The sequence below is a fragment of the Balaenoptera acutorostrata genome, chromosome 3 (assembly GCF_949987535.1).
Source record: "Balaenoptera acutorostrata chromosome 3, mBalAcu1.1, whole genome shotgun sequence".
Lineage (NCBI taxonomy): Eukaryota > Metazoa > Chordata > Mammalia > Artiodactyla > Balaenopteridae > Balaenoptera > Balaenoptera acutorostrata.
The window spans coordinates 53,151,965-53,166,103 of NC_080066.1; the positions used below are offsets into that span (position 1 = coordinate 53,151,965).

The following is a 14,139-nucleotide window of genomic DNA, read 5'->3' on the forward strand; positions in this document are numbered from 1 at the left end:
ATAAGTTGAGGACCTTAAAAATCTATATCTATCCTAAAATTGTGTTAGCACATACTTTTGACTATTAAATTACTGGTGAGAGATGTCTGTATTCGTCATAGAGCGTGTGCCACTTTTGGAGAAGTTTTTATTTCATCTCTCATTTAAATATGGGGGTATAATGAAACTAGACTTGCCTGGACACTATTATTTTTAAATATAACTTTTAGGTTAAAGCCATTTTCTGTGGCGTAAACATGCAGTGCACCATAACATTTCATCAAGTACATCTCATATTGAGAAGAGATTTGTGACTCTCCTAACTATTCTATCTCTGGGGAGTGGGTAGGGGCACAGTATATTTCTGAGTATTTCGAGGCCTTGGATAAAATAAAGTGTCCTGCTCAGGAAAGCCACCCAATAGACACTTTCATAGTGTGTGTAGTGTATATTGATGGTGTCACAATTATCAGAAGTGTCAGATATGGGCAACTCTGCCTTAACAATGATCTTTTTTCATTAGTATACTTTGTATATATCCTACCATTAAAAATTAAATTTTGATATATATACCCAAATTATGGCATTGATTGTTAGCATTCAACACTAGCAACGTTTGTAATTTTATATTATAATATTTATTTGTCATTTTATATTATGCTCAGAATGCTGTATAACTTATCAGTAGAGAAAAAAATTCAAATGATTCAAGTCATTTGCTGCTCAACTGAAACAGATTTTTTGCACAGATAAGGTAAACCCCAGATGATTGAAACATTAAGAAAGGAGATTTTAAAATCCAAAAACAAAGAATCTGTACTTACTTGAGATGGTTTCCTTGTGGAATGTTTGAAAAAATTCTCTAAAACAGTATTTGGTGTAATCTTCTTTCGAATTTCCTCTTTAATGCCAATTGTTTTTGCTAGAGGTGAAGCAATAAACCTACAAAAATATGAACAAAAGTAAGTTCAAAATCTGAGAATGAATTCACAATGTCACCAGAAAACTCAAGCTGTAATTTTAGATTCCAAATGAAAGATCAGTCATTGGGCTATCTAAAGCCAATATCTGCCTTACAGAAACTCAAAGAGAGCAAAATTTGAGAACTTTTATACACGCAATAACTTAAAAAAATAAAATATAGTTGACTCTTTAACAACATGGGGGTTAGGGGTGCCAACCCTCAGCAGCACAGTTGAAAATCCTCCTTGTATAGCTTATAGTCAGCCCCCGTGTAAGTGGTTCCTCCGTATCCGAGGTTCCACATCCATGGATTCAACCAACTGTAGATCTAGTACTGTAGTACTTACTATTGTAAAAAATCTGCTTATACGTGGAGCCTGCAGTTCAAACCCTTGTTGTTCAAGGGTCAACTGTACTTCCACAGTTCTAAAATCCATTTTATGTAAACCCAAATATATTTATATACAAGATCCAGGAACTGGAATAAGCCATTCTACTTAGAGTTTCATTTTTAAGACTACCAGGGATTAAAATAAATAATAGTTTTGTTATTAAGGTTTTCTTTGGTGATACTATCTTCAAGAAATTATTATATCCCTATTTGAAGTTCTAACTTATGAAAAATGGCATGACTCTTGGGTAAATATCTAGGAATGGGATTGATGGGTTGTATGGCAAGTATACGTTTAACTTTATAAGAAACTGGCCCAATGTTTTCCAAAGTGTCTGCACTATTTTACATTCCCATCAATAATGTGCCAGAGTTCCAGTTACTCCATATCTCTGCCAATAGATGGTATTGCCAGTCTTTTTAATTTCAGCAATTCTACTGCCTGTGTGGTGGTTTTTATTGATTTTTACATTCTAGTTTTTATTATTTCCTAACTTCTGCTTATTATAAATTTAGTTTTCTTTTTTCCCTTGTTTTTTAAGGTAGAAGGTTAGATTATTGATTTGAGATCTTTCTTCTTTTTAAATATAGGTGTTTACAGCTATAAATGTCCCTCTAAGCATTGCTTTTGCTGAATCTCATAAGTTTTCGTATGGTGCTTTCTTTTTCATTCATCTCAAACTATTTTCTAATTTACCGTGCGATTTCTCCTCTGACCCACTGGTTATTTAGAAGTATGCTGTTTAATTTCCACATATTTGCTTATTTCTCAATTTCCTTCTGTTATGGACTTCTAATTTCACTCCATTGTGGTCCGAAAACATGCTTTGTATGATTTCAATCCTCTCACATGTATTGAGATTTGTTTTATGGCTTACACGTGGTCTATTCTGGAGAATGTTCCTTGTGCACATGAGAAGAATGTGTATTCTGCTATTATTGGTGGTGTGCTCTACAGATGTCTGTTAGGTCTAGTTCGTTTATAATGTTAATCAAGTCTTCTATTTTCTTGTTGATTTTCTGCCTAGTTGTTCTATCCATTATTGAAAATGGGGTACTGAAGTCTACAACTGTTATTGTTGAATTGTCGATTTCTCCCTTCCATTCTGTTTGTTTTTGCTTCATGTTTTTGGGACTATGTTGCTAGGTACATATATATTTATAATTGTTATATCTTCTTGATAGATTTACCCTGTTATAGTATAAAATGTCCTTTGTCTCTAGTAACAATTTAAAGGCTGTTAAATTGTCTGGTATTAGTATAGCCACTCCAGCTCTCTTTTGGTTACTGCTTGCATGGTATATATTTTCTCATCCTTTTACTTTCAACCTATTTATTTCTTTGAACCTAAAGTGTTTCTCTTGTAGAAACCATATAGTTGGATCATATATTTCTATCAAGTCCTCCTATCTATGCCTTTTAGTCAGAGTATTTAATTCATTTACATTTAATATAAATTACATTTAATTACTAATAAGACAGGATTTATATCTGCCATTTTGCTATTTATTTTCTGTATAGCTTATGCCTTTTTGTTTCTCGTTTCTTCCATTATTATCTTGTTCTGTGTTAAATAGATATTCTGGCGTACTTTTTTAATTTTCTTTTTTTTTTTTTTTACTGTTTTTAAAAATTACCGTCTTAGTGGTTCATCTAGGGATTACAATTAACATCTTAATTTATAACCTCTTAGTTCAGATTAATAGCCAAATAATTTCAGCACTATACAAAAACTCCATGATCTCCCCTCTCTGTGCTGTTACTGTCATATAAATGATATATTTATAAATTGTGTTCTCATCAACATACATTTATGATTACTATTTTATGCAGTTGCATTTTAAATCAGATAGGAGAAAAACATGTTACAAGCAAAAAATGCATTTATATTTTCTTTTTATTTCTTATATAGGTAACTTTACTGGTGCTCTTTATTTCTGCATGTGGATTCAAGTTAATGTCTGTGTCCTCTAATTTCAGTCTGTAGGACTCCCTTTAGTATTTCTCATAGGGTAGGTCTGCTTAGCAACAAATTCTTCCAGTTTTTGTTTATCTGGGAATGTCTTAATTTCTCTTTCATTTTGAAGGATAGTAGGATAGTTTTGCTTGTTTGACAGTTTTTTCTTTCTTTTTATTTGTCCTCCCATTGCCTTTGGCTTCCATGGTTGCTGATGAGAAATCAATTCAATCTTACTGAGGATTGCTTTTATGTGATGAGATGCTCTTCTCTTACTGCTTTCAAGATTCTTTGTCTTTCAACAGTTTGCTTATGATGTATCTAGATATGGATCTCTTTAAGTTTATCCTACTTGGAATTTGTTTAGCTTCTTGGATATATAGATTAATGATTGTCATCAAATTTTGGGAAATTTAGCCAATTATTTCTTCAAATATTTTCTATCATCCTGTTCATTTTCTCCTCTTCTTCTGGAGTTCCTGTTATGCATATGTTGCTGTGCTTGATGGTGTCCCACAGGCCCCTGAGGCTTTTTTTCTACATTTTTTTGTTTTCTGTTCCTCAGACTGCTGACTTTTTCTTTCGCCTGCTCAAATATGCTGTTAAGGCCCTCCAGTGAATTTTTAATATAAGTTATTGTACTTTTCAAGTCCCAATTTCTATTTGATTTCTTTTTATAATTTATAATTTTAATCTCTTTATTGATATTCTTAATTTAGTGAGACATTATTCTCATTCTTTCCTTAGTTTTTAAGCATGGTTTTCTCTAGTTCTTTGAACATATTTAAAATAGCTGACTTAAGGCCTTGTCTAATAAGAAGTCCAACATCTAGGCTTTGTAAGGGACACTCTCTACTGATTGCTGTTTTTTTCCTGTGTACGGGCCATACTTTCTTGTTTCTTTGCATGTCTTATAATTTTCTGTTGAAAAGTGGACAAGTTTAATAATATAATGTGACAACTCTGGAAATCAGATTATCCCCATACTCAGAGTTTGTTGTTGTCCATTTGTTTGTTTACATTTTTGAACTGATCTGTAAAGTCTGTATTCTTTGTCATGTGTGGGCACTAAGGTATCTATTAGGTTAGCTAAGTGGTCTCCTAATGATTAGACAGAGATTTCCTTAAATGCCTGGAACCAATAAGTCTTCCACTGTTTACTAAGGGGGTCTGTGTATGCTTCAGGGCACACCTTCAACACTAAGATAGTGGACAACTCTGCCTTAGCCTTCACTTCCTGTTTGCACAGAGCCTCAAGGTCATCCAGAGGTGAGAACTTAAGGTCTACTAAGGCCTTACCTGAGCATGTGGATGGCCCTGGGCATGCCCAAAGCTCTACAAATTCAAGTGGTCTTATTTCCAAGAATAAGTCAGAGTTTTTCAAAACCCCCTGTGGACATATCATTTCCCAGCTTATCCTTTAAAAAGAAAAGCTGTTAATTTATTGTTTGCCCCAACTGTTATCCACTACCTTAGGCAGTTCCAAAGTTAATCAATTGCCTCTAATTGTTTTAGACAAGCATCCCTCCTCTCCCCAAGGAAAACGGCAAATAAAGACAGCTTGTGAGTAGTGCCCTTCCAGGGAACCACCAGACAGGTCAGATAATGACAGTTCTCTGGGAATGATGCTTTGAAGGAGCTCCAACTCTGTTCTGCTTCCTTCAACGGCTGCCAGGCTGCTGGTTTCCACTGAAATTGTGGGCTGTTGGTTTTTCAAGACTGTCACAGAGGAAGAAAGGTAAGCACAGAAATAGGGCAAGTTAAAATGCCACAAAGCTTGCTGTTCTTTCCAACAGTCAGCTATTTTTCTTAAATAACACTGTGTGGATTGCTGCAAGTCTTTGGCTAATTCTAAATTCTGAAAAGTTGATCTTGACAATTTTTGCTAGTTTTCTGATTTTAGGAAAAAGAAAATTTTCAGAGGCCCTTACTCTGACATTTTTGTTAACTTTCAGTGTGTAGTGGTTTAATTTGCATTTTGTTAATGACTAATGATGTTGAACATCTTTTTATGTGTTTACTTGCTATTTGTATATCTCCTTTGGTGAGGTTTCTGCTCAAATATTCTGCCCATTTAAAAAAATCAAGTTATTTCTTTGTTTATTATTGAGTTACATATTCTGAATTTAATATATTATTGAGTTATATATTCTGAATTTAAGTCCCTCATCAGATATATATTTTGTTCACATTTTCTCCTAAACTGTCTTATCTTTTCATTTTATTGACATCTTTTAAAAATAACTATTAATGCATTTTTACATGTCATATAATTCACCATTTTCAAGTATACTACTCAGTGATTTTTTTCTTTTTTAGTAAATTTACCAAGCTGTACAATTATCACCATGAGTCAGCTTTAGAACATTTTCATCATCCCACTATAATACCTCATACATATTTACTATAATCCCTCTTTCCTGTTAATCATGCCACAGGCAGTCACGAATCTACTTTCTGTCTTTATAGCTGCACCTTTTGTGGATATTTAACATAATGGAATCATACAATATGTGGTTGCTTGTGCCTGGCTTCTTTCATTGAGTTTAATGTTTTTGAGATACATCAATGTATTTGGATGCATTTGGAGTTCAGTCCTTTTTATTGCCAAATAATCTATTGTATAGATACACATACATTAACACTGTCTTTTGAAGAACATTTTAGCAATTTAACAAGAGAAATAAAAGCATATGCCCAAATTCTTCTATTCAAATGTTCATAGAAACTTTATTCATTATAGCCAAAAACTGTAAAGAATCCAAATTTCCATTGCCTAATTAAAGGATAATAAATTGCAATATATCAATATGTTGAAAGACTACTCAGCAATGACAAGGAATCACTGATACATATAATAACATGAAAAAAATCTCAAAAGCATTATGCTAAGTGAAAGAAATCAGACACAAAAGACTATAATCTATATGATTCCATCTATAGGAAATCTTAGAAAAGGCAAAATTATACTGACAGAAAGCATTTTAGTGATTGCAAGGAGGTAGTAAGTAGGAAGAGGATTAACTGAACAGGGTACAGGGGAGTTTTCAGCCAATGGAAATCTCCTATATCATAATCGTGGTGACAGTTACATGACTGTATACTTTTGTCAAAATGTGTCAAATTTTGGATGAACTTTCTTGTATGTAAATCATACCTCAGTAAAGATGATTTTTTAAAAGCATGATATGTCCCTATTCTTCCTTCATTTCTAACAAAGGCTCCATTGTCTGCCAGGTCAGGCTATTCTAGTACTTACTTAGAAGTTTCTGTGTTTAATTAAATGTTGGAAATTTTAGTTATGAATGATCATTTAACCCTTAAATTCATTGTTTATAACCACGGAGTTGAATAACAATTTTCCTAGGTACTTCCCTGGCGGTCCAGTGGTTGAGACTCCACACTCCCAATGCATGGGGCATGGGTTCAATCCCTGATCAGGGAAATAAGATCCCACATGAAGCACTGCACGGCCAAAAATAAAAAAATAAAAATAAAAAAATTTTCCTAAAATACTCTGATAAAATATATAAGCCAATCCAACTTCCAGATGGCCTAAGTTCTCCTGAAAATGACCTATATATTTCAGAGACACATAAAAACAAACTTATTATGCACCAGATGTACACAGAGCAATGTGGATAGATCATAAAACACAGTGCTGTATTAAAAAAAAAAAGAAGATATGGAAGAAGGTCTTATCACCATACCATTTATGTCAACTAACAATACATGTACTTTATGTTCATACTCATGTTTTACTGGGTTATACAAACACAAAGCCATCAAATACATACAGCAGGAATGGGAACAGGACTAGGAAATGAGGATAAAAGGCAATTAATGAAAAAGTTAATTCAAATCAGTCAATCAATCAAAAGAGATCTAATACAGACCAAAGACAGCATGCTGTAATTCAAGGAATATGATTAATTCCCCCTCTGCATAAAAGTTCCAAATAAAACAAAAACTAAGATGATCTCAAAACTAACAAAGACTCAAAAAACATATATGACAGGATTTTGGATAAATAATAGAATTGGGTCATTTATCTAACCTACTAGTTAAAAATTTTTATTGGCGTAAACACTCGTTGTTTTTACTAGTAGAATAACACAAATACAAAATGGTTTAATATGGCAGGGTTCTCAATCATACTCACTCAATGTTATCTCCTCAAATATTAGAAATGAAGAAATTAGCAAAAATAAAAAAGCAAAGCAGGATTAAGAAAAGAAGATTTATTCAGTAAGGGAATACAACCAATCTCAAAGCCAAACGAAGTATAACATTCCCCTCTAGAGAGTCATGTGAGAGATAAAGGGTGGATAAGTACACACAATGGATAAAAATACATATCCATAGCATATTTGCTGATATGAGGATCATATCTACAAAGCATTAATTTAAAGAAGAAAGAGAAATAATGGTCCTGTTTGTTAACATGTCCAGGCTTCAAGGACAGAAATAACATTTTCAGAAGAACAGAGGAAGTATATAAGTACAGTTTTCTACTTTAGCATTATCCTTTCATTTCAAAAAAATCTAGAAAATCAATCAATTCATGTTATGTAAGTGTAAATAAATATGAATAGGTACTTAATTAAAAACCTATTTTGAGGGCTTCCCTGGTGGCGCAGTGGTTGAGAATCTGCCTGCCAATGCAGGGGACGCGGGTTCGAGCCCTGGTCTGGGAACATTCCGCGTGCCGCGGAGCAACTGGGCCCGTGAGCCACAATTACTGAGCAGGCGCGTCTGGAGCCTGTGCTCCACAAGAGAGGCCGCGATAATGAGAGGCTCGTGCACCGCGACGAAGAGTGGCCCCCACTTGCCACAACTAGAGAAAGCCCTAGCACAGAAACGAAGACCCAACACAGCCAGAAATAAATAAATAAATAAATAAAATTAAAAAAAAAATAGCTTTACAAAACAATGACAAAAGAATGGGTAATTTGATATATATGGGCAAAACTTGAAATTTCAAGATAAGGACACTGAAATCATTAAAAAACACATTAAAAAAAACCTATTTTGAAAAAGGAGAGAATAAAGAAGCACAATATTTGATAAACTGAACTGAAAAGAGGAGGGAAATGACAGATCTTAGCTCTAGAAGGACCTTAGACTAAGATGAAATTTCCTGAACTTTCATTTTATTGGTACGGAATAGAAGGGAAAAGTCCAAGAGGAAGAAAAGAGAACGTGAACTTCTGCTCCCATGTAAATGGTTCAAAGTTAGGTTAATTACCAGGGAATGGGTCTCAGGTTTGCTACTACTGCAGAACTGAGCCCTCAGATGGCCTCATTCAGACACCCACATAGCCCGCTCTTCCTTTAGCACTACTTCAGTTACCTGTGAGCTAAAAGCCGAGCAATCCCAGAGCACTACCCCCACATATCTTTTTTTTCAATATTGTTTTATAGAATTAAAAAGAAGGCAGGCCTAGGCAGATATTAAGCATGTGAAGTTTAAATACTTCTCCTAAACAGAAACAATAGCCTATTGCCATCAAGATTGATTCCCATTTCTTAAGGACTGAAAGGCTCTTTGACCAGAGTTTAATCAGAGGGTTTTATATGAGAGAACAAAATACCTGAAGTAATGCAAGTCTCAGATAACATTTAAATCCAATGTACATATTCTGAGACTGTTTCAAATGAAGACGGTTAGCAACAATCCTTTTTTAACTCCTGTAAACTGCTACACCTACCCTTCTTTAAAGAATCCCATCATGCCCTCGTGTTGCTCAATGGAAATGGTAGAGGTGGGGTATCTATTCATTGTACCATTAAGTAAAAGTAAAAAGATTACCTTCTGATTTTACCACCCCCATCCCTGCCTTGGACTCTTCCAGGACCATAATTTACTCTGAGATAATGTGCTTATTCCACAAGTGCTTAAATTTGAGTAGTTTAGATCCTCTCTAAATCATACTTCAGACACAAAAAAGAATGTATAGAAGAGTCTGGATATATTAGTTAGAAATTGTTATTCTAGACCCCTCCCGTGAAAAAAATTAAAACATAAGGTAAAACTTGTAAGGAAAGGAAATTCTAAATACAAAGCAAATGTCAGTCACTTTCAAATGATCTACTTGTTTGTTCTTTATCCATCTGTCTCTCTACTCCTTTCTGGGAAGGGCCCTTACTTCCTCATCTTAAATGGCTCCTGGTTAGTACTAAAAGATAAAAATGAGCCAGCCAAATCGCAACTCTTGGTCGCTTCCTAGAATGAGGAGGTGTAACACAAACACAGTCCAGGACAAAAGAAGGAAGCTTTCTTGTGACAAATATACCATAGGATATGCTGAAACACGGTGTCAAATTTATACGAATTTTTGATAGTTCAGAAAAGTTCACATTTGCTATCATTCCCTTAAGCCATGTCTTCTATACTCCCAAAGGATATTAATTTACTCTCTTTTGCCACCAGGAGTATTTCATTGTGAAAGCCCAAGAAGTACTGGTACAGGGGAAAATAAAAACCCAGCAACCCTGAACCTGGTGTCATACCATGGGGGTTTAAGTCCCAGATCTACTCCTGACATACTAACCATGTGATCTTGGCCAGCTCACTCACCTCTCATTTTCTTGATAGAGATCACACCACTTATGATTTTCTGTACCTCTTAAAATATAAGTTTCTATTCAAATGCAAGGTGTAAGTAATATTTTATTTATGATCTAAGTGGTTTAGTCTAAGGCAAATGATATAGAAGCCCTGAAAAAATATAAACTTATACTTCAAAAAGTGTGATCTTGCTCCCATGTTAAATTTTCCTTCCTTCTATTGCATTAAAAGAAATATGAAAAAAAAAGAGAGATATGAGACTAGTGGAGCAACACAGTTTTCTGTAGTGTCACGGGATGGAAAAAACTAAGGGTGAGTAATTGGGAGTTAAAGTTATAAGGAGTTACGAAAGACTATACTTAACCCCTTGAGAAGAAGCAAGAATGGTCCTAGGAATTAAAAGAAGATTGGATTCCTTCCTGATAATTTTTGGAGAGGCCAAGACCAGGGCATAACAAGTTGGTCCTCCACAACTATGCTGCTTTGGCAAACAAAAATTTTTCTAGTTCACTGTCTGATCAAAATGTTAAAAATGGATCTGTCCACCAAAAAGAAGGAAATCTGCAGTGCAAATAAGTAGAGGACCTGGATGCCAAGTTCAAAGATCACTAGACACTCTGCAAGAAAAGCAAGAATTTCAGGACAGCAGAGTAATTTGCTAATTTGGAAGTGCAGTGGCACAATGCTACTTTATTTAGGCATTCTTTGACAAATCCAAACATGTGAGTAAAAGTAAAATTAACTGTCAAAAAGGAAGAACATTTTCAAATCTTCTCAGCTAGAGCTTAGTGATATTGAGGGGCTTTCTTTTCCTCCCAATAGTAATAGCATATTGTTGGCCCAAGTGAAGCTGTTATTTGTACAAAAACCTTTTGGACAATCCACGAAACAGAGTTGGTCAAACTAACTCTTGAGATAAGGACCCTGCAAATGGTTATAAACATATGATCTGCATTACAGTTAGTCTTGGACAAAATGATCTTTATCAGATTTTGTTTTAAGTTTATCCAACTCTTGACATTTGAATATTCTTTTTGCTCCAAAAAATTAATGTGCTAATAACAGTTTTTTGAAATAGAGACAACTACAGAGATTATAGATGAACATTTATCTTCAGTTATCATAACACTAGTACAGTTGTAATAAAAGGTTGGAGGTAATATCTATTTAAATTAAATTAAGAAAAAGAAAAGAAGTTTACTTTTTCTGAGAAAGCAAATTGATATTTTTCTTTGATTTCCTTATACCTTGGAATGAAGGCCTGCTATTAAAACTTTCAATAAACCTTTAAAGTAAACTATGCTATAAAGCAATATTAAGTTTGGTCTTTAATGAGCCATTTTTGCTATTTTATAGGCATTCTAAAATGATAATGCATCCCCTAGTCATACTCTCCTAATACTGCCAACAAAGACATGGGGATGCATATCCATTGTCAGACAACATGGTACATGGAAGATGAGCTGAGATCTTGTACCGTCATTGACACTAATAAGCTCTGTGATCCTTAATCTCTCTTGATCTCAATTTTCTTCATTGTAAAACTAATGTACTTGAGGAGATTGTGTTTCTAATTTTTATTTGTCAGTCTAGATAATATTTAGTGTGCATTTAATTTCATGAACTCCCCCAAGAATCTGTAGCCCATTAGTGGTGACCTCTGAACAACACATTCTTTAAGAATCTTACCAAAATTCTTTATTCTAGAGGTGGGGCAAAGAAGGGGAATGGGGAGGAAAGACATACAAACACTACTTACTTTTCAAAAAAATGTCTGATAATTATCAAGCCAAAAGCATATGGAATGGTCATATATAAATGAGAGGGTTTCACAAAGACGAGTCCATCATGATCTTCAAGATCTGACCACTTTATTGTTGGAGGAAGCCAGAATCTTTCCAACCAAAACCAATCTTTAAACATCTGAAACATTCTAGAGAGATGGAAAAAGAATACATTAGACTTATAGAACAAATACTTAAAATTGAGACAACACTGACACCTTTACTCAAAATACCTAAATCAGAGAGTTTAGAACACAGGGTACTATTATTGAACAGAACGGAGTACTATTATTTACCAGGCTTCATGGAGCTTCATTGCATTAAACAGGAATTACTCTGCCAACACTCTGAGAAGAATTTCGGCTGTGGCATGGCAAACTGAGGTTTAACACACCACTGTTCACACTCTTGGCACAACATGTGTTAATATTATGGGTATGTGTCTTCCTCTTATATGTTTCTATCATATGAAAATTAATCTAACAATAATCTCTACAACTTCAACATGCCAAAGGCCAACCTCATGAAAGCTCCAAGTATGTATAAACCTTCACTAGTATCCTAAGAACTTCTCCAGGAGATAAAGGACAAGCATATTTAACTTTGTATTACAACAAAGAATTCAAATTAGTCCATGTCAACAAATATTTACAGAGATTCTATTATTTGTCAAGCCCTGTGCTAGGCACTGAGGATGCAAAGATTAAAAAGACAGCATTCTTGCCTTAAGGACCTTATATTCTGTGGGCAAGGCAGGCCTGACAGACAACTCTGACACACTTTTTTCAGGTACAATGAAACAGGTTTGTAGTGGGTGCTGTGGGAACAAGGTGACCAGCACTGAGCCCAGCCAAGACGCGTCGGGAAAGCCCACTGGAGCAGATGATCTTGAACAATGTTCAAGATGTCTTAAGTGGTAAGTGGAAGTAAACCAGGGAAAGGCAGGAAAATGGGAAAAAGGGAATAGAAGTTTTAAGGAGAGAAAGTACACTGATCAAGTAACCAGAAACATAGAAGAACATTTAGATGCTCCAATCTCATCATTTAGGCTATGACAATTTTAATCTTGACATTTTGACCTTGAGGATGTTTTGATGTAATCCTTTAACAGTTAATCTGAGAAAGAAGTCAAATGTCCTCAGATTCACAACAGGGTGGTCAAAATAACTCTGTCAAAACCTCTTGATTTGTAAACACCAGGTGCCCACGGAACACCACCAGCAGTGTGGTTCCACCACAGCCTAAGAATCCAAGGTGTGGGATGCTGGGTCACACACAAGTGCCCGGAGTCTCGGTTTATTGTCCTGGCATAACTAGTAATAGTGCCCCTTCCTTTCAGAAGTGTCCCAGTTTGGGTAATAAATCATACGGCAACTCTCATCAAAAGGCTGGTGAGACAGTTCAGACTTGGTCACAGAGTGTCTGCAATCCAGGCTAAGGAGCTTGGGCTTTAACCAGTGGAACCCAGGAAGAGTATTATGCAGAGGAATAAAATAATCAGATATTTTAGAAAGGTTGCTTGGGCAGCCAGGTCCTCTGCGAGCCCATGTGGTTATCTTTGTGCCGATTAGAGGATGGTGTCTCCTCTGGGCAGACACAGCCCTTCTTCCCAGCAGAATGAGATCGGGGTTTCAGCCTCCAGAACCCCCGGCCAGGCACACACATGGCCGCTCTCTGGCAGCAGTATGGAGTACATTTCAGGACACACGAAGAATGGAGAGCAATTAGGAGTTTGAAGCACTAAATATGGTCAGAAATTGGAAGCTGCAGAGAGCAGAGGTATCAGGGAGCTGAACATGCTGATCACGCCATTTATGAGATTACACACGAGATCCAAACTGGGTAGAGAATAAAGAGAGGCCAAGAGAGAAATGAGAAGGAGGGAAAAAAATACAACACTCAAGGGACCAGAGGCCAAAGAACAAGTCTGGTGGGAGTGGGACCCAAGAGAGCGGGAAGACTCAATCAGAGGTGAGGATCAGAGTGGAGTATCAACATTACAGATTTCTGATTTCAGATGAGGAAGAATTCCAGAGTGTGGACCTCAATATGCTTCAGAAAAATCCACACCAAAACCAAATAACTAACCATGGTGAGATATTCCCTACTTTATTTCATTTCTCATCTGCTGCTCAGAGACATGTGCATGCAAAGTAGCAGGAAACCGGTCACACCCACACCTGCAAGCCTTGTGTGGAGAAGGAGAGGGGCTGCCTTCTTTTTCATGTATTAATCATTTTACTGTAACTTCTACCCTGGAGGAGGGTAAGCAGCATTAACACTGTCGCAAAATTGTGCAAATATGGTGGAATAAAGATCATCAAGAAATATTTATTGAATACTTTCTATCAGTCTTTGGGTCTACAGAAAGGAAAGGGATGATCTTAGACTTCAGGGAGCTTACAACTGGGTCAGGACTGACCTGGATCTGGACTCAGGAGGAGACAGTGAGAACTGATGAAAGAGTTGTTAGGCAGGAAGAATTAACACACT

At 35.7% G+C, this 14,139-nt stretch overlaps 1 protein-coding gene across 1 annotated transcript in view; it reads right to left on the bottom strand.

Moving 5' to 3' along the window:
• CERS3 (ceramide synthase 3) overlaps positions 1-11,794 on the bottom strand; it is an 86,380-nt gene extending 74,586 nt beyond the window's left edge. Inside the window, exons 1-2 of the mRNA XM_057542670.1 lie at positions 11,622-11,794; positions 804-921 (exon numbers count right to left, since the gene is read on the bottom strand). Of these exons, the coding sequence (XP_057398653.1) occupies positions 804-921; positions 11,622-11,794 (291 nt within the window). The remainder of the gene's footprint in view (positions 1-803; positions 922-11,621) is intronic.
• Between the last annotated feature and the right edge of the window lie 2,345 nt (positions 11,795-14,139).